This window comes from Xiphophorus couchianus, chromosome 15 (genome assembly GCF_001444195.1).
Source record: "Xiphophorus couchianus chromosome 15, X_couchianus-1.0, whole genome shotgun sequence".
Lineage (NCBI taxonomy): Eukaryota > Metazoa > Chordata > Actinopteri > Cyprinodontiformes > Poeciliidae > Xiphophorus > Xiphophorus couchianus.
Genome location: NC_040242.1, coordinates 10957688 through 10981692, shown reverse-complemented (window position 1 = coordinate 10981692; position 24005 = coordinate 10957688). Strand labels below are relative to the sequence as shown.

Here is a 24005-nt window from a genome sequence, read left to right as displayed (position 1 = left end):
TCAGAAAAAGGGTCTTATGCCATAAACACTGCGGTGCAAATAATTTTTTATGACGCTTTAGAGAAGGCATGCAGGCCTTTTCTTATGAAGGACCTAGCTAGTTATGATTTCTTTTTGTTCAATTTACTGTTTCTATCTAATTTGTGAGTACAATAGGGTACACCATAATTTCATTCGCTCAATTTACAGTGTTGACAAAATATTTAAAAATGAAAATTAGATTTTTTTATTTTTATTTTTTTACAAATTTTACTGCTTTAGTGTTGTCAGATGTTTTATTAATCTCCTGAACTTCAATGACTTTTGGTCATATTTCACACAGCCTTTTGTTAAGAAATAAATCAAGTTTATCAACGTTAACAGATTTTCAAAATAGATTAATTAAGATCTTGGGAATTTCCTATATTTTCATATCTTAGCCACTTTCTTGGCTAAGATATTACATTGTGGCACAGTGTAAGGAAAAAGCATTGTACATTACCAAATTCCTCCTGAATCATTGATCCAATTATTTTACTGAAGGCAGAGCTTTTATAGGTAAAATTATAAGTAATCCCACTCCCTTAGATAATTCAGGCTAATTTCTGTCAACATGAGATGCATTTACAATCATGGTTGTGTTCACTTTTTTTCTTTGGACAGTCTTTTCTCAAAACATCATAGATGGTATAAAGGGGTCTTCCTCAGAGAGAATAACTTTATAAAAAATTTTTTCAAGTGGCTACTTTTGTGCGCAAATTCACAGATATCCAAAACATCCTCCTTCCTCATGCTTTCTTTCTTCACAGCAATTAAACCTCTCTACTGAATTTCTGCACAAATCAATGAGTTGTTTCGTGAGATGCAATCTTATGAACAGCAACACCTTTGACCCTAAACCTTTTGGCAGCTATTTCTTTGGAGGGAGTCATATAAGTGACAAAAAGTATTCAGCTCTGCATTTAATTGCATTTAATCTGGTCATTTACTATGGCAACCTAGACTCAGTTCAAACTGCCACCATAAAAACCAAAGCTAAAAAGTGTCTAAATAACTGTATTCCTGTTTCTGTTTCTAGCTTTTGGATATCTAGAAACAAGATTGAAGAATGATCAAAGCCAATGTTTTTTATTTAAAGAGAAATATGCTTCATTACAGATTGCACATTTATAAAAGTCACAGATTTTAAATTTTATTGATACACATACACATACACAGAATTGCACTACTGCTAACTGACCATGGTGAAAAAACACCCAGAAAAGATGTAGCTACAGAGTATCAGTGGCTCCCGGAGCTCCCAGTGCCAGAAACCTGTTAAGCTTAAAGTCAAAATCTTTGGGACGTTTGCTGGGAGGTATATAGGCTCCTGTCATTGCTGAACTGAGGTAAGTTATGAGCTCACACTTCTCTAGAAATGATGCAAGTTTTTTCTTGTACTTCTGACGAAGACAGCCAGTGGACTTGCGATTGAAAGCTTGTGAAACACAACAACAATGAAAAAAAAGCACTTACAATCTTTGTCATCATAAAACTTGATTAATGGTTTAGTTTAAGTACATGTACCCTTGACAGTCTGCTCACCTTTCAAATAGAAGGCCACATACACAAGAGCTGATCTTTTTACACTGACAAAAGGGTACTTTGGTTTGAGAGACCCAACAGCTGTCATGGCTTTGATCACCGCTTCTGCCACTCCCTAAAGAAACAAACAAGTTCAACTCAAACCTTAGTCAGAACAACAAAAACACTCGTAAAATGCATGCAATGAAAATTTTAACATTAAAAAGACATAAATCAGGGGGGCAGTGTGTCTGACCTGTTCCAGGTAGCCCAGTGTTGGAAGGGAAGTGAGGAGAACAGGCTCATCAAGAGGAGGAATCTTGCAGGGCAGCTTTTGGTCACAGTAGATTTCAGGCATCCTTTGGTAACATATACCAAGGCAAAATGTTTAATTCCATTGTCATTTAGTGTATAAAGAAAACAAAAACAGTAACTGTTATTTTCAGAGAAGAACAGAAATACAGTGATGTAAAAACATGTTTACCCTGTTACAGATTTTCTCCTGTTTTTGCCCTCTTGACACACTTGGATATTTTTTATCATCAAATAAAATTTCAGATCAAACAAAGATAACCCGAGTAAATACAATAAGCAGTTTTCAAAAAGAAAAATAACTACTGCCTAAACCTAATAACTATTTGTGCCACTCTTTGGCCAGAAAGTCTTTTGAGATTTATTTTAATTCCGCCAATCTGGAGGTTTCTCAAGCATGGCCAGCCCTATCAACTGGATTTCAGTCCAGACTTTGACTAGGATAATCCATACTCTTGGGTTTGCTTTGTTTTTGTAGCCAGTCAGAGTTGGTGCTCTTTAGATCATTGTCATTATGATTCCTTGAGATTTTCCATAAGGATTGAAGAATTTTCCAGAAAAACAGTTTTTTTTTTGTAATGGTTTCTAATGGTTTTGTAAAAGGGCATTTCTTTCATAAGATTATTTAAAATTTCTTCTTTTGTCTATTTAATAAACAGAAAATTCTTACACAGATTTGTGGTTGCCTTTTAGGGTGAGCTTTGGTTTTGGGACTCTCCCATGGATTACATTTTTGCAGCTTCTTTCTAATAATTGAATAATGGATATTGACTTAAACTAGGTTATGTTAGGCCTGCAGTGGTTTGGATTTTGTTTGGGTTTCCTGGGAAGATTCACTACTTTTTCATGTTTTCTGCATTTGTGGATGTCTATCACTGGCCTTAGAATGAGTTAGATACTCCCAAAACATTAGAAATGGTTTGTTAGCCCTTTCAGACTGACTGTTGTCAAAGACTTTGTTTCTCATTTGTTCTTAAATTTCTTTAAATCAGTGCATGCAATGTTGCTTTGTGAATTCTTCTAGGCCACAGCTTGTCAGATAGGTTTAATTTTAGTGATCCTTCAACATTTGCAGCACAATGTTGCATATTTTCTATAAGGATGTTGATAGTGTCATCTTGTCAAGAAAATCCGAGCTCATCCCACTTCCCCATGCTGGAGATTTTAGTTTAACAGTAATAATAAATAAAGTTATCTTTAAAATGAATCACTCAAGTGACATCAAGGCCCAACATTAGACTTAAGTGTCAATAAAATAAATCTAGTTGTGTGTGTTGTTTTTGTCTCATGCAAACTTTGCTTTAATTCTACTTTTTTCTATCTAATCATAAGAAATCATAGTCAGTCAGAGAGAGTCATTAAACAGGAAAAGCAGGTTTCCTGGAAAAAGAGGAAGTTTCCAGCCTGCAGATTTATAAAAATAGCTGAGACTACTTCTTAGTTTAAAGCATGAAAGTTTTAAAGAATGAAATCTAAACATTATTAGTAATTGGATAAGATTCAAAGTAAAATACTTATATTAATATTGGTTTAATTGTAATAATACTTACACTTACATTTGTGAGAACACTTACAAGAAAAACAAGTAACTGTAACTTTGGTATTATATAATTAGAATCATGGATTATTCTTGGTTTCTTTTCAGAAAAACATCTGTAATAACTCACATTAAGATTATAATAAATATAATTAATAAGTTATAGTTATAAAATTATAAATGAATGCTAAATCAGAGAAGCTAAAGAAAATAAATGTGATATAAATGTGATTTTGACATTGAACTTGAAATGGTGTAAAAGGTTATAAAACTGCAATTAAACATCACTGATATGTTGGAGGTAGATGGTAGGTGAAAGGTGACAGGAAGGGAAAAAGGGGAACTAACAGGAGAGCAGAGATGATCAGCACCTTATATGGAAACAGGAGGTTGAGCAGCCCTGAGACATTGGCACAGACATCATGACATGATGTCTCTTAAGACAGTGACGGATATGAGATCATCTGTCTAAGCAGACAGATAAACCCTATATAAGGTGGGTGCAAAAGAGGAACCTTTTGTTGGATCCTCCGGGCAGCTTCGAGCCAAGATCGAGATGGACAAAGAACTCTGCAGCTGAAGAAGAGCCGGGGCCACGGAGCCGGAGACTGTCCTGCACATGGAGACCAACCCGTCTGGCCCACAATCTGTGGCTTCGAATCGCACTTCTCTCATCGGCTGGGTTCTGACCCCAAAGACAAAGATGAAGACAAAGACAAGGAAGAAGAACTGGTGCCTTTTTTCCTGCCAGCACCAAGTCCTGTGTGACCTCAGCATCCATGCGGAGAGGAGGCTCATCAGACCTGCGGAGATCCTGGCCTTCGCCGATCAACATCTTCCTCCTGCTGCCACACCTTCTTCATCATCAAGCCAGGTCTGGGGTTCGAAACGCCAAACTCCGTCCGTCTCTCTCAAAGGTTCCCTTTTTTAGTTCTCAGTATCAGCAGTAGGGAAAGATAGACTAGATGACTGATTTTACTTATTTGATTATTTCTGCTACTGAATTAAGCTGTACTGACCCTTGCAAAAATGCCTTACTAATAAAATATTTAGCATAAAGAAAATCTAAAAGATGTTGTGGACATTCAGTTAATGAGTCACCTTAAAGTTCTTTGATGGTTGTAAAATAGCTGTGATGTTTGATTCTGGAGAGGAAGAGGTGGAAAATGTTTTTAGGTTGCTGGTAGCCCATATTTAAAACCTCATCCTTGGGACTCGCCCGAGTCACTAAAACCTACCTGGTTCAATAACAAATGCAAGTTGCAAAATAGAGAACGAGCGACCGTTAACAGGTGTGCTCTGTGAAACTAGTTGGCTGTAGGCTGCTCAGTCTGGCTAATTCACAGGGGGAAGAAGGGTGGGACACCTGGATGTAGGCCGTCAGATAACCAGGCGAATCGTTTCTCGAAACCAGCTTAAACAGAGTTTACTTCAGTTCTGGACAGGGTAAATCCCAGCAGATTTAGGAAACTCAACGGACCCGTTAGACGGAGAGCTGGTAGCACATCTCCCCTCTCAGAAGAGGAAGTACGAGAGTGAGAGAGTAGAGACAGAAAGGAGGGGGGGGGGTGTTGCGCAACAACAAGTGGCGCCCAACGTGGGGCCCAGTCCAACGGAGTAGGAGGGCCCTATGGCCAAGTTAGTAAAAACAGATGTGAGGATCTGAATAGCTCACTTGGCTTGTTAACTCTTAAGGAATAGAGTTAATGGTGACTGATAAGGCCGTCAGTCACAACCCTTGCAGTAACTGTATGGCATACAGGTGAGGGAAGGCTCCTACTGAGGATAAATGACCGGATCCAGACAGTGAAGCTAGTAGCCAACATAGTCTAGACCCATCCCTGCTCGAAGGCTAAAGAGAGGCTTTGGGGGATAGACAACTCGAACCGACAGAGAGACGGAGTGATGGATGATCACTTCGAGGAGGAAAATCTGGGGAAGAAACCGGAGGAAGCCGGCCGTCCAGATCGTTTGGAAAAGGAGGAGACCTCAACAGAACTGCATCAGCTTCTACACAGCTACTGTGACTCAGACCTGAAGCAAGTGGGGAAGTTGGTTCCAAGAATGAGGAACTGAAACATCAACCCCTGACAAAGGAAAGTTGGCTCAGTCTTGCTGGAGAGAAAAGTATCATCAGCCGACGATGGATGAGGAAGCACACCGCGTCCTCCACTGCAGCCATCGAGAAGACATCCGGCAACAGAGGAACAAACACCAGCAGCTGACATCATCACACAGACGCAGACATGGTTAAAGACATCCTGCTGGACCTGGAGCTTGAAATTGGGCCAGCACAACCCACCAGTAAGAAACGACCGTAAGAGACATCTGAGAAGCCAGAACAACCGGAATGGACAATCTACACCGATGGATCCAGAAAGGGGTCCGACCAGTCGGCATACTGGGGATTTATTCTGAAGCAGGATGGCAGAGAGAAATGCCGTCAGAAAGGAAAAGCTCCCGGTAGTGCTCAAGCCGGAGAAGTAACGGCAGTACTGGAAGGATTGCTGGAGCTGGTGAAAAGGAAAATCAAGAGTGCCAGGTTAGTAACTGACAGTTACTACTGTGCTCAGGCCCTTAGAGAGGACTTGGCCATTTGGGAAGAAAATGGTTTCGAGACTGCAAAGGGCAAGCCCGTGGCACACAAAGATTTGTGGAAAAAGATTGCTGAGCTAAAAATGCAGTTGGAGATAGAAGTTGAGCATCAAAGAGCACACACGCATGAGGGAGCTCATTGGCGTGGGAATGATGAAGTGGACTGTTATGTCCAACAAAGGAAGATCGTCTTTGTCGGTACCGAGAAGTGGGACAGTACTCCCAGAGGACGGGAGGTCCCAGAAGAGTACGTGGTCGAGGTCGTGCGGAGCGTGCATGAGGCCCTTGGACATGCAGGCGTGCGACCTACCCGTAAGGAGCTGGAGGAGCAAGATCTTTGGATCCCAGTGAAACAAGTCCAACGCGTGCTGAGGGACTGTGAAGTGTGTGGTCAATACAACGCAGGTCGCCGAGGGCAGCGGATGGAAGGTTTGTTCATCAAGAGCACAGTCCCATGGGGTTCAGTCTGCATGGATGTAGCAGAGCCAATGGGGACAACAGGAAAGAGAGGTGAGAAGTACCTCTTGGTGCTGATGGACACAGTGACAACTGCTAGAAGAGCAGGTCTTCCCCTGCAGAGGAACTCCGTTCACGTCACAGAAAGCAGGGAGGCGAAGACACTTCTCCTTTTTGCTTAGGAAGGAAAAGGGAAGTTGCAGCTTGAAGTGTCACTGAAAACAGGGCAGAGAGTTTGGATTAAAGCTCAAGATCGGCCTGCAGCTACGGGGATCAAGCTGAGATTCAACGCCCAAGATTTTGTAAAGTAAGTACTGAACTTCAACACAGTACTACTGATGAAGAAAGGGGTCCATGAGGAAGCAGTGCTCAAGCCAGTTCTTAGCTACAGCGAACCAGAACATTACGAGAAGATGGCCAGAGAATCAAGCACCATGCCATCCTACATTAGACTGGCCACTATTACGGGAAGGTTGCCGTTCAAAGAACAACGTCAAGGCTTTGGACTGGGAGGGCCGTGAAGAAATTGGACTATGCTAAAGAAGAACTCCTGTCACAACCTGATGGATTAAACTGGAAAAGGGGCTGAAGTCGTGAGGAAGAAGCGGCGTCATAGAAAATCACCAAGATCAATTCTGTAACAAGGCATTGAAGTCAGACCCAACACCTGGAAGGTATGGATGGAAATCTGTTTTTTAAAGAAAAGAAGATGCCACTTGTACACTGTGAAACATTTGAAGGTGGTTTAATTTGAAAATAAGAGTCCACCTGCTGCCTTGAAAATGTAGTTCAAGTCCACAAAATTGTTTTGGTTTTATCTCAGAAGTTAGTTTATGAAGTTGATTTAACAACAAGAGACAAGTTATCTAGAATTTTTTTGTCTTGAATTCTGCGTTTTACTTAATGCCTTAAATTTAAACAAAATAGTTATTTCACAATAGGAGGGAGAAAACTATTGTCACCTAGTAAAGGAGCAGACATTTCTCTGTTAGTTTCATTCACAATATTGAGTTAAAGTAAATGCCTATTTTACTTTAGAATTATTTAGATTTTTGTTTCAAATTGCATTAATAAAATTTCTGATCTGATAAAATTTTTTGTACATCACAATGAATTCTGCTCAGAAACATCTAGTATGAACAGGGTTTTTTTTTTTTTTTTGATGACCTAGGAACTCTAGTTTATTCGACTCTTAGAGGATTGCAGAATGAATAAATGCTTAAAACAACTTACGATTAAATTTATCTTTAATGGACTCACACATTTAGATTTAAAATCTAAAACTTGCTGAATCTATTTGACTTAACAAATAGAAGATAGTAGAAACAATTGAAGACGGCTCAAATGTTTTACAGTCTATGTGTGTTATCAAACCAAACGCAAGCTGAATTCACCCCTCAATGCATGGCATCAGAAGCTTATTTTACAAGCCTACAAGCAACCGGAGGACTTAATTGTGTCCCACACGATGGATTGCATCCACAGAAGGAACTGTTTTGTTTTTGTGTTTTTTCCACCTTCATCACACTTCAACCTGGCTGTAAGTTTTGATGAACGGGTCCAAAGACTGCAGTTTTTTAATTGGACAATTCCTGATGCCTCTGACAACTCCAGTACCACTTAACGACCCCAGCTATGGAATAGGATCATGATTACGGATAAAGCGTCATGATGCTTATGCTTTTTGCTTTGCTCTGCTGAACAGCCAGAATTTTTTTTTTTTTTTGAGGCCTTCTGTCTCAGCCCATCTTCCCTAAAGAACCATTCCACATCCTGAAGAACCGACAGTTCATCCAGCGAAGGTTCCTGTAGAAGAATCAGAGCGATCCAAGTTTTCTTCGACATTCATCACCTCATGGGGGAAATCAAAACTCCAAAGAGGGGGTGTCAAGAGAAGTGGAGTTTTGATGACTACACTGAGCCCTCTGTGACAACTGAGGATGAAGAATCTGCATCTTCACATCCCAGACGAACATCTTCTCTTTCTAGTGGATGAGGACGGCGAACTGCAGGAGGGTGATGGACTCCCAGCATGTGAAAGGTCTGACCTCGTGGAGGGGGTGTCAAGAAAATCCGAGCTCATCCCACTTCCCCATGCTGGAGATTTTAGTTTAACAGTAATAATAAATAAAGTTATCTTTAAAATGAATCACTCAAGTGACATCAAGGCCCAACATTAGACTTAAGTGTCAATAAAATAAATCTAGTTGTGTGTGTTGTTTTTGTCTCATGCAAACTTTGCTTTAATTCTACTTTTTTCTATCTAATCATAAAAAATCATAGTCAGTCAGAGAGAGTCATTAAACAGGAAAAGCAGGTTTCCTGGAAAAAGAGGAAGTTTCCAGCCTGCAGATTTATAAAAATAGCTGAGACTATTTTAAAGCATGAAAGTTTTAAAAAATTAAATCTAAACATTTTGAGTAATTTGATAAGATTCAAAGTAAAATACTTATATTAATATTGATTTACTTGTAATAATACTTACACTTATATTTGTGAGAACACTTATAAGAAAAACAAGTAACTGTAACTTTGGTATTATATAATTAGAATCATGGATTATTCTTGGTTTCTTTTCAGAAAAACATCTGTAATAACTCACATTAAGATTATAATAAATATAATTAATAAGTTATAGTTATAAAATTATAAATGAATGCTAAATCAGAGAAGCTAAAGAAAATAAATGTGATATAAATGTGATTTTGACATTGAACTTGAAATGGTGTAAAAGGTTATAAAACTGCAATTAAACATCACTGATATGTTGGAGGTAGATGGTAGGTGAAAGGTGACAGGAAGGGAAAAAGGGGAACTAACAGGAGAGCAGAGATGATCAGCACCTTATATGGAAACAGGAGGTTGAGCAGCCCTGAGACATTGGCACAGACATCATGACATGATGTCTCTTAAGACAGTGACGGATATGAGATCATCTGTCTAAGCAGACAGATAAACCCTATATAAGGTGGGTGCAAAAGAGGAACCTTTTGTTGGATCCTCCGGGCAGCTTCGAGCCAAGATCGAGATGGACAAAGAACTCTGCAGCTGAAGAAGAGCCGGGGCCACGGAGCCGGAGACTGTCCTGCACATGGAGACCAACCCGTCTGGCCCACAATCTGTGGCTTCGAATCGCACTTCTCTCATCGGCTGGGTTCTGACCCCAAAGACAAAGATGAAGACAAAGACAAGGAAGAAGAACTGGTGCCTTTTTTCCTGCCAGCACCAAGTCCTGTGTGACCTCAGCATCCATGCGGAGAGGAGGCTCATCAGACCTGCGGAGATCCTGGCCTTCGCCGATCAACATCTTCCTCCTGCTGCCACACCTTCTTCATCATCAAGCCAGGTCTGGGGTTCGAAACGCCAAACTCCGTCCGTCTCTCTCAAAGGTTCCCTTTTTTAGTTCTCAGTATCAGCAGTAGGGAAAGATAGACTAGATGACTGATTTTACTTATTTGATTATTTCTGCTACTGAATTAAGCTGTACTGACCCTTGCAAAAATGCCTTACTAATAAAATATTTAGCATAAAGAAAATCTAAAAGATGTTGTGGACATTCAGTTAATGAGTCACCTTAAAGTTCTTTGATGGTTGTAAAATAGCTGTGATGTTTGATTCTGGAGAGGAAGAGGTGGAAAATGTTTTTAGGTTGCTGGTAGCCCATATTTAAAACCTCATCCTTGGGACTCGCCCGAGTCACTAAAACCTACCTGGTTCAATAACAAATGCAAGTTGCAAAATAGAGAACGAGCGACCGTTAACAGGTGTGCTCTGTGAAACTAGTTGGCTGTAGGCTGCTCAGTCTGGCTAATTCACAGGGGGAAGAAGGGTGGGACACCTGGATGTAGGCCGTCAGATAACCAGGCGAATCGTTTCTCGAAACCAGCTTAAACAGAGTTTACTTCAGTTCTGGACAGGGTAAATCCCAGCAGATTTAGGAAACTCAACGGACCCGTTAGACGGAGAGCTGGTAGCACATCTCCCCTCTCAGAAGAGGAAGTACGAGAGTGAGAGAGTAGAGACAGAAAGGAGGGGGGGGGTGTTGCGCAACAACAATCTGTAACTCTTATAAGAACATTTAATTTCCCTTTGAGATCAATAAAATATTTTTGAATTGAATACAAAAACTGGTCCGGCACCAATTAAGGACGGATATGGATACTAAAATTCTATTTAGATTTCAGAATTATTCATGACTAAAAAGGGGATGATTGGGATGGGATTTGCTTTTTCACAATGGGCCAGGTTAGTTTGGGTAGTTATTTTCCATGATGAACTAAATCACCATTAAAAACTTCTTTTCATATTTACTCAACTTACATTAGCCTGATATTAAAAATTAGTTTATCAGAAATAATTCAGAGGGAGTACATGTAAAAAATAAAAGAGCAATGAGAGCATAATATAGCAAAAAGTTGTTTTGCATCGTCTACCTCATGAACTTCTCCTGCTTCTCTTTTGTCTCAAAAATGTAAAGTTTTTTCTTGTATTCCACTACATATTCCATCGTTCCTCGAACCAGTGCTTCATACCTACAAAAAATAATGTTTAGACATATTCAAAAGATATGACAAAGCAGCTACTTTTTTATGTATGATGAATTATAATTTTTGCCAGGAATGCATACCTCTGGTTTCCATCCTTGTAAGTGACAGGACAGAATCCCTTCAATTCAACCTGCTGTGGGAATTTATTTTTCACCTGCAACTCTGTCAACTTTCTTGGCAGTAGGTGGGGCTCAGGGAGGTTGTATGGACAACAAGGCGCCAAAAACGTATCAGGATTTGACAGGAATATCTGTTGTCAAAAGAATGCAATGCAATTGTTATCTTTCTTAAGCACAATTTTAGCCGTACATTCAATTAAATACAGGAAACGTGTGTAAAAGAGAGTATAACTATATGCAAGTAATCATATTGTGTAAATGTCATACACTGACCTCCAGATGGTTTCCGCCACATAGGCGATAATACAACTTTTTGTACTCAGCAGCATGAGTCAGGTCTGCAGTTTCTGAGCAATCCACCAGGTGATAGTGTAGAGCAAGGCAGACAGGACAGTAATGGCCAAACTCTCCAAGGCGACTATTAAGCTCATTGGGTGTGATGCACAGCCTGTTTATGCAGGCAGCTTTCCCTGTTTAGAAATAGTGCTTGGAATTGAAGGGTTGCACATAAAAAGTTTTAGCAAGTTTTTATTCTTTTCACAGTTGTTCCAGCACTTACCACTTTGTCTCCTCTTCAGGTAGGAATGCAGACATTTCATACTGATGTTGACTTGTTGTAAAATATTTTTCCATATCCACCATTTGTTTTTAGAGCCATTGAGCGTGAACCAGTTCTGATGCTGTTCTTGGAAGAATGGCCTAACATCTTCAACCTCTTTCTTGTAAGAAGAATCCCAACTGTGCAGGATCTCAGAGCTGTCATGTAACAGGTAAGGCCTAAAATGATGAAAAATAAAGCATGGGTAGAGTTTGTATTGGTTTTCATTTTCTTGCTTCAACCAGCTATCAGACTTGTAGTATTTAAGGAAACTACTGCTTTTAATAAAGGCTGTTTTACTTGTCGGGGTTCAGCTTGTCAGAAAGGCCTCTCAGAAGGACCTCTACGGTACTGATTTGGAGCTCAAATACTAGCATGGGTATGATGTTCTGAGACTCCATGAGTTCTGTCTGTGTAAGGGTCATTGGAAAACCATCCAGTACATACCTGAAACATAAATTAAACCAGACATTTGTTTTTACAGTCACATAACTAGAAATTGCGCAGTTTTTTTCTTGCATCAAAAAAGGTAATTTTCTTGTTCAAACTTTAAACGACAGCATTAAAAAAAATAGAAAAAACTCTTAGACTTACGGGGCCTTCTAAAGTTATCAATACCACTTGACTTGTTTCAAAATTCATGTTACTACCACAAATTTGGGACTTTGTTTGTAAGACAGACAAAAAGTAGAGAATAATTGTGTAGTAAAAGGAAAATGACACATGTTCTTTTTTTTCTTTTCACTTTTCTTCAAATAAAACTGGGAAAACTGTGACATTATTTTGTATTCAGTTCCCTTTGCTCTGGTATCACATTAAAATGCAGTGTAACCTGTTACCTTCAGAAGTCAACTAATTAGTGAATATTTCTGCTATTAGTCTAATGCCAGGTTAAAGATAGATGTTCTGTGAAGGCTTCATAGGTTTGTTGACAACATTAGAGAGCAAACAGCATCATGAAGACCAAGGCAAACAAGTCAGAGACAAAGCTGTGTGGAAGTTTAAAGTAGGATCAAATCATTAAATAAATTACATGCTTTTGAACATCTCACAGAAGCAAAGTTCCATTCAGCCATCTACCTAGAACAATTGGCCAGGTAAGGAGAGCATTCATCAGAGAAGCAGCAAAGATGCCCATGGTAACTCACACCATGGAGTGCAACAGAGATCCACATCTCAAATTGGAATATTTGTGGACAGAAAAACTTTACATTGTTCACTCCATATCCATAATCTGTCCGTCATGGAACAATAGTTAGGAGAAAGCCATTATTGAAAGAAATCCAAAAGCAGTTGTCTTATTACACAATATAAAGACTGCACAAAATAATTAGCACTGATAGGAAGATATATGGAGCAGAGAAAGTGTAGCATTGGATGAAAATCCCATGGAGTCTGCAAAGTCTTAAGAGCAGAGTAAAGGTTCACATTCCTGTAGTGGTGAGACTAAACATAATGCTAGAGCTAAAATAGAATGATGTAGATCAAAACATATGCATATGTGTCAAAATGGCCTAGTTAAAGTCTAGATTTAAAATTAACAGAGAACCTGTGACAAGACTTAAATTTTTTTGCAGAAGCTCTAGATCCTTTCTGGGTGAGTTTAAGCAATGTTGCAAGAAAGAGTGAGCAGAAATTCAGCATCTAAATGCACAAAACTGGTAGAGACATACCTCAAAAGAGTTGTACATGCAAACTGTAGTAAAAGGTGGCTCTACAAAGTGTTAATTAAAATGGAATAAAATCTGATACTCGCAACCCTTTTTGGGGATGAGGGGATATGTGCATCCTTTTTCTCTCAATTTATAATTTATAAAAAATTGTTTCTGTGCTTCTGTGTTGGTCTTTCACATGAAATTCTAATAAAATATGCAGATATCTGTAGCTGAAATGCAACAAATTAAAAAACCCCTGAAAATTATATAGATGCCAAGGTACTGTCATTTCAAAAAATATTGTACAACATAAATAAAAAAAACATATCTTACCCTCGAATGCTACATACAGAGCTAAGGAGTGCCACTTCCAGACACTGAATAGCCAGTTCATCAGGCACAACAAGGCCCTCTGTGAGATACTTTTTCATCTCCGCAGCCAGGTTGGTGTGCGCCTTGTAGTTCAACACCAGACGCATTGCTGCCCCAATGGAAAGCCGAGCTAAACCATATTTCTTGGCAAACATTTGTGCCACTACAGAAATAAATGATTAACAAAATTAAAAAGTAATTTGATGCTTTCTTGACAATCGAGAATCATCTGCAGCTGCCTTGAGACTTACCAGTGGTTTTTCCAGCTTTAGGAGGTCCAGTCACTGCTATTTTTATAGGGAGGGGAGTGGTGGGCTTTGGCTGTTTAAGGTATTTTAAGGGGTTCAGTGTGAACTTGATGCGGTTTTCCTTGGTTCGAAAAAAGTAAATAAACGGACCAAGGATGAGGGAATATGCGGAATTTAGAGGCCAGTGGATTGGATGAATTATGTCCTCATTGTATTGCTGGGTAGTATATGAAAAAAAAAAAATCAACACATGCAATCAGTTTCCAAACTCAAAATAGAAATAAATATAAATGAACGTCAAATAATTTTTAAAATCTCTAGAAACACAGCTGTTGCTTCTCAATTTCCTTAATTATACTAACCTGGACAGGGTCTGCACAGCCAAAGGCACTGTTAATCTTATAGGAGTGGAGTAGAAGACTTTGTGCAAGTCTGTATGAGACGGGCTGACACGATAGGAAAAGTGATTCCCTGTTTGTTAACATGGGCTTGATTTTGTGGAGCAGGCGATCCTGGATTTTTCCTAACTTTTGAGATGCATTGAATTCCAGCTTGGGTATGTCATTTTCACTGAGGAGTTCCTGAGATTACAACAACACATGTAAACTCAGAAGACCATTAACAAATGCAAGGATGTTAGGATCTTCACATTAACAAGAAAAGAGAGGTGGAGAAGACATGCTCAGAAGTCATACACTCTCCAGCGTGGTTATTAGACTTCCACTTCTTAGCTTTTAAAAGTTTTCTGTATTCATACCATCACAGTCATAAGGTTTGCAGAATCTTTTTCAAAGCGATCTTCTATTTCCTCCTCAATCCATTCAGTCGCTGCCTCTTCAGTCTCCTGTTCCTCTATGTCCTCACTGAAGCCTGTTTCAGGAAATTCCATCTCCAATATAGTATCTATCTCTTCCACGTTGTAGGAATCCTCTACTTCTTCCTCATTTTCTTTAACCTGGTGCCTAAACTATTTGTTTAAATGTATAAAATTAAAGAACATTTAAAATCCAACGTGAGATAACAAGGTATTGATGAGTTTGCTTACGGTAAATCTGGACTCATCAGCCTCTTGCAATTCTATGAGTTCAGCCCTTCTCTTGGTGATCATTTCTTCCTAGATCAAAGCAGTAAAAACAGATGATTTAGATACTAGTAAAGGAAATAACATAAATAATTAGTAATAGAAATGATTAAAAATTAATCTGTCAACACACACAAACACAAAAGAAATCACATTCATACTCGATTATTTTGCCGCAGATGTCGCAGAAGCTTTATCTGTTCTTCATGCTTGTTGTAGAGGACGCGCCACTTCTCAAGGTAGCCTGGCAACAGGCGACTTTGGACATCTGTTGCTTCAACTTCCATGATAATAATAACATCAGGGAATAGCTGTCGTTCCAACATGAACTCCACCTGCTCAGGATCATGGGGGAAACCCTCCAAGATGAAGCCTCTAGACCTAGAAAGTACATAGTAGTATATGAAAAAAAATCAAGAAAAAGTGTTTACTATAACCAAAACTACTAAAGATGTAGTAGTTTTGGTGCCTGGTGTTATAAACATTAACTACATTTGAATTCAAAACAAGATTCTGAGCATAATGTTAATTAATGCGGACAGGGCCTAACATAATTCCCCGAAGACAAGTAGAGCAGCTGAAAATCCAGACCCACACGCTTGGCTGTCATCTGTCTTGCATGGCACCCAACCCCGATGTTCCTGAGTGAAAGAGGTGAAGGGGGCTTCCAGATATGTCTTCAGGCTGTTTCCAGCCAATGTCCAGGTTCAAGACTTGACAACTGTATTACAGCAAGCTATATAATAATCCAAAATAAACTGTTGTTGTCACATGGTGTTTAATAAAATGGATATATGGATTTATGGATGGGTGGACAAAAAAACAGCTTTAGGGTAGTAAAAAACTATTCTGGTCAAGTACATCCTAAAATGAATAATGTCTGGTAATAATTACTTGTATGGTTCTTCTTGAAAGTAACGTAAAAGAATCATATCCAAAACATGAGGAGTCATTGGCTCTCCATCGGCTAGGTAGGCTTTGATGACTAATTCATTTTCAGTCAAAAACACCTCCTGTTGTGATTACAAAAACACAGAAGTTCTTTTCAAATATTTTAACCTGACAACAAAATTTCTGCTTTTAAAACTTAGAGAAAAAGGTTTTCTTTTTTCTCTCAGTTTTTTTAGCAAAAAGAAAAAAAAAATGAACCAAACCTTATCAATGTTCATGTTGCCAGATGTATTTTCTGTTTCCTCTGTTTCCTCTTCCTCTCCCTTTTCTGCTCTTATTTGGGCCTCCACATACTCAGTATCACTCTTTAGATACACGGCCTCATCAGAACAGGGAACTGACTTATTTGTCTTGGCCATAATTTTCATTTGCAGTTCCTCTCTGAACTGAATATGGAAAAGCCCAAGTTTCTTTGCAAGCCATTCACCATTAGTTGTTTTGCCTGACCCTCTAGCACCAAGCATAAAGATTCGCAAGGCAGGAGGCTTGCATAGGAGGAAAGTAGAAACATGTAAGTGATTCTATCTTATTCTGAAAAAAAAATTACTTCTTTATTCTCATTTTTGCTGCTTTACCTTAAAGAGCTCTCCTTGTGTAACAAATTGGTCAGGATTTTCAATGAAGGAGTCTCTGGCCTCTATAGTGGAGAAGTAATAAGTCCGTTCACGGTACTTGGCTGAGATTCTGTCAGCCACTGGCCACAGGACATTGTTGTTTTTGAAGGCAACAGGGCAGAAATGCTTGGTGTCGCCTAACAACCTCTTGCTTGTTGGTTCAAACTGTAACATTGGTTGAACAAAGATGATCTTAAAGATTATTAAAAACTATATTTATCTACAAAATAAAAGATCTACATAGTAAACTTTTAAGGTTTAAATAGATTTGTAATATCGATTTTAAATAAAAAACATTTGTCAGTACATCCTCTTCCTCGTCTTCTTCGTCTTCTGTTTCGTCAGTATCTTCGTCTTCATTTTCAAGTGCTGTTAAGGCCTCTTGATCTTCTTCCTCCTCATTCAGGTCAAGTGAAGAAAACTCCCAAGCCACATACTGAAATGGTTCTAGAGGTGATGGAAATAAAGATGAAAAGACTTTACCTTCTCACAAATTTTCTCTCTTTTTGTGCTTTGTCACACTTAAATATTTGAGAGCATAATAAATATCAATATCAGACAAAGATAACCTTTGAGTAAATACAAAATGCAGTTTTCAACTGTTTTGTTTATTAGGGCAAAAGGCTTTCCAACCCAACCTGGCTCTGTGTGAAATAGTGATTACCTGCCATGTTTAATCCAGACTAAATTTAGATTATCCATATTTTCTTTATAGCGTTGTCCAAATTTATTCACACTGGATTAATGCCAGTTTGAATAAATAAGATTGTATTATTGTTTTTATGTTTTTTGTGATGTATGTAACATGTCTTTCTTCTAAATGAGTCTCAAGAGATAAAGGATTTTATATAAATTGCACCTGTCTAAAAGCATGAAGTAGACTAAATATTCTAAAAAAGCAACATAACATGCTTAAATTTAAATCAAGCTTGAAAATTTTGGCATAACCTTGAACAGGTTGTTCATGATCAATTTTTTTTTTGCAAAATTCAAAAAGATATTTTAAAAGAATTCCTTGCCATTTTTTTCTAATAAAAGGTGGTAGTTGCTATCAACTATGATCGTTGAAAAGAAGGGATTATTTCTTTTTACACATGGTCAGGTTGTTTTGGAAAGATGTTTTCCCCTTAATAAAGGAAATCATAATAAAAAAAAATACAAAAAACAAAACACTTTTTCAACATATGTAAGTTACTCTTTGAATATAGCATTTTTGGCAATTTGAAATATTTAAGTACCAAAAAGCCAAAAAGGTACTATAATTACCAATCAAACTTCAAAACCTTAGACGTTTATTGTGATGACTTGAAACAGGTTTGTACACTCACTTTCCATTTTTTTGACAATTTCTTGAAGCAAGTCGTCAGGGCTTTTACTCCCAATCTCAACATCGAAGTTTCTTACTGATATACTCGATTGCATATGATCCCACTCCGTCTCAAATATCTCAAATTGCTCTCTATACTCTTTCATCTCTGGAATGCTGGTATAGTCCATTTTCATACCTCCTGGTAATTCTACTAATACAGAATAGGAGTAAAAGGAGAAAAGGATTCAAGTTTAAGTCTTTTATCATTGGCGCGTCTGTTCATTTTTGTTCAGACTGTCCTGATTAATTCAAATTATAACAATCGACTGCTTGGTTTATTTTATCTGTGTTTACTGAACAGGCAACATCAATATATTTAAGTTCTTTTGTTTATAAGAATTATCTTAGAAAATATGACACTACAAGTTCTAGAAGCACATGGAGACATAATACCCTCTTCCTCTTCGATAATCGTCATTAGGTCCGACAGTGTTTCTGACTCTTGCTCCTTTTCTTTGCTGAAGTGGGAAGAAATTTAGCACTGTATCAGAAATGTGGAAAAACACTTAAATACTCTAAACTGAAGAAGACTACTGAGTCTGAACTTACAAAATTGTCTCATTTCGCAGAAACGGTTGGTTCTGTAATCTTTTCTCGATGGCTTTGTCCACGCTTTCCTTATTCTTCTCATAAACTCTCTTCATAACTGTTTTGCACACAGATACAATAAAGTGGACACATTAAAGACACAATCTGAGGGGAAACTTGGAGAAAACAAATGCATAAATTATGCTCCCACTGTGATGTTTATCAGTGTCTCTGAGACAGATGATTGTGTCTGGCAGGGTTCCGGCTTGCTGAATGACTTCCATTTCAGAAAGATTCTTGGGAAAGTTGTCAAGCACCCATCCTGTTTTGTCCTCAGAATTGGAGTTCATTCTCTCTAGCTGTGACATTAACACTTTAATGCTAATATACTTCTAGGCAAAATTGACAACATAATAAAAATAATACTGTACAGCAATTAAGAAAAGCATACTCAGATTAAAAGAAAAGTGATGCATGAGTGGGTTAATTAAAAAACTGAAGATGTGTATTTTGTGAATTAAAAAACAACAAAAAAACTGTTTACAGAAAGAATATATATTGAATGCTTTGCCTGTGTGCATAGTAGATTTTCTATTTTCCATTGTACATGTTCAAGATTTTAAAATGTAACATTGATACCCTTATATTATCTTAATATTGCATACATGGAGAAAAATAATAGATAAGAACAAGAATGATAAACTAACAAAAAACAGGAAAACAAGCTCACTGCTAACATTGACCTAGAAACTTACCTCTTCTATTTGACTTTTCAGTGCATTAACATACATTTCAAAGGGCGGTATGGCCATTTGTTTGGCATTCTCAATGGCTTGATTCACCAGAGCAGTTACTTGTGGATTATCCATTGCCACTGAGAGCAGAATACAACATAAAATTACACATACACACCTACTATGTATGTGAACATGCATATACGTATATAAAATATATATTCCCTGTAGAAAATGACATATAACTTTATTTTGCAAATACATTTTTGAGATATTTATTTTAAAACAATCATAAAACCATGCATCATTTTTTACTTAATGATTTTGATTTTATTTGATTAAGTCTATTACAGAAACCAAAAATGCAGTGGCTGTAATGTGATAAACTGATAAAAAAATTAATGAGGTATGAATGTGTAAAGTCAAATGATTTTTAATTAACAAGATGAAAGCTCCATTTGTTCACATAAAAAATATAAGGGTTTAACATAAGATCAGTGATAATTTGCATATATATCTACATAACACATAATGGATAATATTTTATGTGAAAATCTGAAATCTTAGAAGGGGCCCAACTTGCCTGAAATGTTTTCACCACTTTTCTTTTTCTTCCTGGTACTCTTTACAGTAGGTGTTGTGAGGTCTCTAATTTTTTCGAACCTCTCCTGGTCAGCCTTGGCTAAAAATGGCTTTATCAGCTCCTCTAAATCGAGCACCAAAGCACCGTAGTGCTGAGCTAGAAGACTGCACATGGTGCTCTTTCCAGCCAGAGAAGAGCCAATAATGCAAACCTTGCAAGGAGGTCTTGGCATTGGAGGCAGTAGGTACCTGCGTGGATTTGTGATAAACTTCTGGTAGGCGTCCTGAGATGAAAGTATGTACAACTTGTCCTGAAAGCTGTACAATAGTTGAGCAGGGAAAGGTTTTTATCCAGTCATATTTGTTAGTGGTAGGCCAGTCAATTTAAGGAGAATAATTCATTAAAGAACACTCACCCCACACACAAATCTGTCACTCCTTCAATAATGTTGCCCTCCTTCAGAGCAACTGGACAAATTCTGCCCCAGCGGCTTCTTCTCCACCGAAAGCCAGGGGCCACAATTCTGATGGAGGTCATGAATCTTAAAAGGTTTTCCTATGAAAGAGAAATATGCCTGCTAACACTGGTTCATTCAAATTTGCAGAAGTTCAGTCAGAGAAGGAGTGTTTAAAGACTCCACCAACAAATTAGTAGGAGGTTTTATTCATTGATAAAAAATTAAGGAAAACTATGAGGATGGCCTTGCTGTGGTAATGGTGTCTGGTAGTTCTTCCTCAACATGTTGACTGAGCAGGACTGGAACAGAGACAAACTTTATAGCCATAGTTTCAAGACGAGCCATCACAGACTGTAAGGTAAAAAATAGAAATAAACTAAAGTCAGCCCACCAAAAGAAATCAGCTGCTGAACTTTTCTAAATGTACATGTTTAACTTTACCAAGTACAGTTCTTCAGGTGAATCGTTTCCATCTAGTTCCAAAAGGTAGATGGGGTTGTGGTCTGCAATAAAGTCCTGGAAAAATATCAAGTAACACCAAACATGGTGTGTGTTCAAAGACGTTTTTATCACCCATGTTGGTTCCATTACTTTATATTTTACTTAATTTTTGCAAAACTTTGGCTATGTTGGTGCAAATGACAACAGTTTTGTCCAGGGTGCATATCTGTTGTGCTGAATTCTGATATATGGTTTTATTTTTTTATTTTTTATTTTTCTATATGCCCTTAATCTTTGCAAGGATTAAGCCTGCATGGAAAAATGGCCCACACAAGTAGTCAAAGGGCAGCGTGCACCTTGGACAGTATCACTGGTAAGATGTGGAAAGTAATTTCAATTTACACTTGGAAATAGGGATCGCATAAAAATCCACCTTTTGTGTGTTTTAACAGAAAAAAAGACTTTAATAAGTAAAACTTCAATTTATGTGGCTAAAAATTCAGAATATTTAGAAACACTTAAAACTTAAGTTGATAAGGATTTTCTTAAAATCTTTAGACGTAAAGAATATTTTTTGTGTCAATCTATAATGTTTTATTACCGGGTTGAGCAATTTATGAATGACTGCAGAACAAAATAAAAAAATATCAAAATCCTTCTTGCTGCCAGTTTTGTTCTCCAAGACCTAAATACTAGCTTTTAGTGTGCTGCTAAAACTGGCATTTAGCAATTTACAAATTCTAAAAATTTATTAATATTTTACATGCATGGCAAATAGAAATCATAATTAGCCTTATTTGCCAAGATTGTACTTAAAACTAGTGTTAATATTTTCCTAAAAAAATAATCAAATCAGTATTGCTATGGCGATCTTTAAAATGGCATTCCTTGTGATCAGGGGACATAAGAGGAACAGAAAATATCTGCTGTTCAAAGCACACTTCTGTCTGAAATGAAAGAAAGTACAAGACTTTATGTCTGTACTGAATATTTTAGAAAATAAAAAAGCCATTCTAACTTGCCTCCAATTGTCTAAGCAGGATGTTCTTGTAAGTGTTGATTTTAGCAAAAATATTTTGGGGCAGGTTTTCTGGTAACCACACCATCTGTTCAAACATTTCCGCAGAGAGGGGTTCCTCCTCAGGCTGAAAGAAAAAAGGAAAGTTGTGTATTAGAATATTGTAATTGAGCACATTTTTTTCAGAAGCTTGTTGTTGTCTTATTATCGTGTCTTATTTTATTTATTTTGTGCTAAAAATGATAAACCTGGTTGCAAATCCAAGATAAAAACCACCACCAACAACAAAATTAAGTGATTTATAATTTTATGAAACAGCAGCAGAAGTAGAAAATGCTTTTGTACACTAAATACCTCCTCATAATCATTGTCATCATCGTCCATCTCCTGTTCCTTGTTCTTTCTGAGAAGCTCCTCTTCCTGTTGCCAAAGATTCATGTTGTGTAGCTGCCCAGTTTCTGGATGCTGCTTCAGACCAGACAACCTTTTGACCAGGTCAATGTCTGAACACTGTTACAAGACAGGACTTATTGTTTATAGATGATATCAGTAACTCCGAGGATCATTTTTAAGTTATATACATTTTCTAAATATGTACTGTTATTACACTTTAATTATGTGAACTACAAATAAAGAAGTATAAAATAACTGAAGAACAAAATACAACTTTCAATTCTACAAATTTGACCTTGATGTTAATGATGAAATCTGGCTTTAGCTTGAGGTTTTTGATCAATTCAATCTGATCATGGATCTCTTGGGGATCTTCTGTTACATAAGGGAGGCAGCTCAGCAAATAGCCTGTACAGAGAAACGGAATGATCAAACATTGGCACAACATCCATGCTGTTTCAATAAAAAAAAAATTTTTCTCATATATTCTGGTTGATAATTTTTGGACTTATTATCAAAAACAATGTTTGGTGTTTAAAGAGCATACAGTACTAAACCGTTTTAGTTTACTATTAGAGCAGTTTACCATAGTGCTGAACATCGGGCTTGTCAATTCTGTCAAGAATCATCTGCAATACCACATCGTTTGGGACACTTTTCCCTTCGTGCAAGATGTTCAGAAGCTGGAATGGTTTAAAATTACAACATGGACATTATATTAGTTTTAAGATGTATATAACCACATTAATGAAAAATAATAGAAATAATCTCTCTTACCTCTATTCCTTCCTTAGTTTTGGTTTTAATGTATGTGTTGAGCATATCAGTAGCTGAAATGTTTTTTAAATAAGAAATGTATTAGGTGCCAGGCAGACAAGTATGGAAACAAAGTATCTGAGAAGAACATACAATCAATTAGAATACACCTCCAAGAGTCTGCAATATTTCTGCCCAATGTTGATTTCCCAACACCCTGTCAAAAAAAGAAAAACAAAAACATTGAAAATGAGGTCAAGGATACGGAATGTCTTGGACTTTGTAATTTTATTAATTTTGAGTGGTATTTCTTCAAAGCTTAAATGTGATTTTCTGCAATAGCTCAAACTGATGCCTTATGCACATTGATAAGTTAGGTGGATTCTAACCATTATCAGCTGGAGTAGTCTATTTAACTTTTTTAAATGAGGAAAACACCATCCTTATTTCTCCCACATTTGTCTTCCTTATTTTTAGTTTTCGTACTTTTTATGAACAGATAAAACTACTTAATCCATGAATCAATAATGAATGAATGAATTAATTACATTAATATCAACATTATTAAGAGTGATATAACTTGCCGTTACAGAATTCTTGGAACTCTGTGGAAATTTTAATCTGTTCTTTATATTTATGAAGTGTTAGCATTAGAAAGTAGACTACATCATTTCCAAAGGGTCCTTGCAGATAACTGTAACTGTCTCATAGAACTTACTGGTCTTCCAAATATAATGAAGCAGGTGGGTTTAGCAAGAAGACTCTCTCTCTCAGCTTCATCTTCTATTAGATTGTCCACCAAAGCGTCCATTTCGCTTGTCCAACGGAGAGACTACCGGAACTTTTAAAATACTTTCAAAGAAGACCGTTTCTTTTTTTAACCATATCAACTGTCACCCATTTAACCGTTTGTGCTTACTTTAGTCTTAAATCATCGAATAACTCCTTCTGTGTGTATTAATTGTAGATGACGAACACTGTCGACGTTGCTTTTGGAGAAACAAAGCAGCTGTCTGTTGGTTGCCATAGAGACAAACTTAAACTCAACGCATAGAAGGGCACAAGTTGCTGCATATTTTGCTAGCCTTTCGATATATAT

The 24005-nt window shown here is 37.5% G+C and overlaps 1 protein-coding gene across 2 annotated transcripts; it reads right to left on the bottom strand.

Annotated features, from left to right (window-relative positions):
- Positions 1–1091: 1091 nt before the first annotated feature.
- On the bottom strand, positions 1092–23943 carry ak9 (adenylate kinase 9). Of its 2 annotated transcripts, none has more exons than XM_028039409.1 (34): positions 23625–23943; positions 23060–23123; positions 22928–22980; positions 22737–22833; positions 22446–22558; positions 22112–22267; positions 21762–21884; positions 20740–20814; positions 20548–20649; positions 20257–20396; positions 19842–20158; positions 19280–19398; positions 18736–18883; positions 18546–18642; positions 18390–18454; positions 17956–18147; positions 16935–17074; positions 16589–16792; positions 16217–16498; positions 15957–16075; positions 15224–15443; positions 15027–15095; positions 14739–14948; positions 14344–14562; positions 13985–14198; positions 13695–13896; positions 12007–12153; positions 11668–11885; positions 11382–11578; positions 11070–11239; positions 10876–10974; positions 1799–1901; positions 1564–1678; positions 1092–1456 (listed from the first exon to the last, which is right to left on the bottom strand). In XM_028039409.1, exons 1-34 carry the CDS (start codon positions 23715–23717, stop codon positions 1251–1253), a joined length of 5088 nt encoding a protein of 1695 aa, XP_027895210.1. In that variant the 5' UTR covers positions 23718–23943; the 3' UTR covers positions 1092–1250. The 2 variants fall into 2 exon arrangements, with proteins under 2 accessions (XP_027895210.1, XP_027895211.1); XM_028039410.1 differs by having other exon boundaries at positions 17956–18144.
- Positions 23944–24005: the final 62 nt, after the last annotated feature.

Bases quoted from the DNA above. Each gene is read 5' to 3' on its own strand.
- ak9 (XM_028039409.1), bottom strand. From the start codon at position 23,717: ATGGACGCTTTGGTGGACAATCTAATAGAAGATGAAGCTGAGAGAGAG. The intron at 17,075-17,955 runs GTGAGTGTACAA...CATCACCTCTAG, and splicing joins AATTGTCAAAAAAATGGAAA to AACCATTTCAGTATGTGGCT. The intron at 1,457-1,563 runs GTGAGCAGACTG...GTGTTTCACAAG, and splicing joins TGTGGCCTTCTATTTGAAAG to CTTTCAATCGCAAGTCCACT.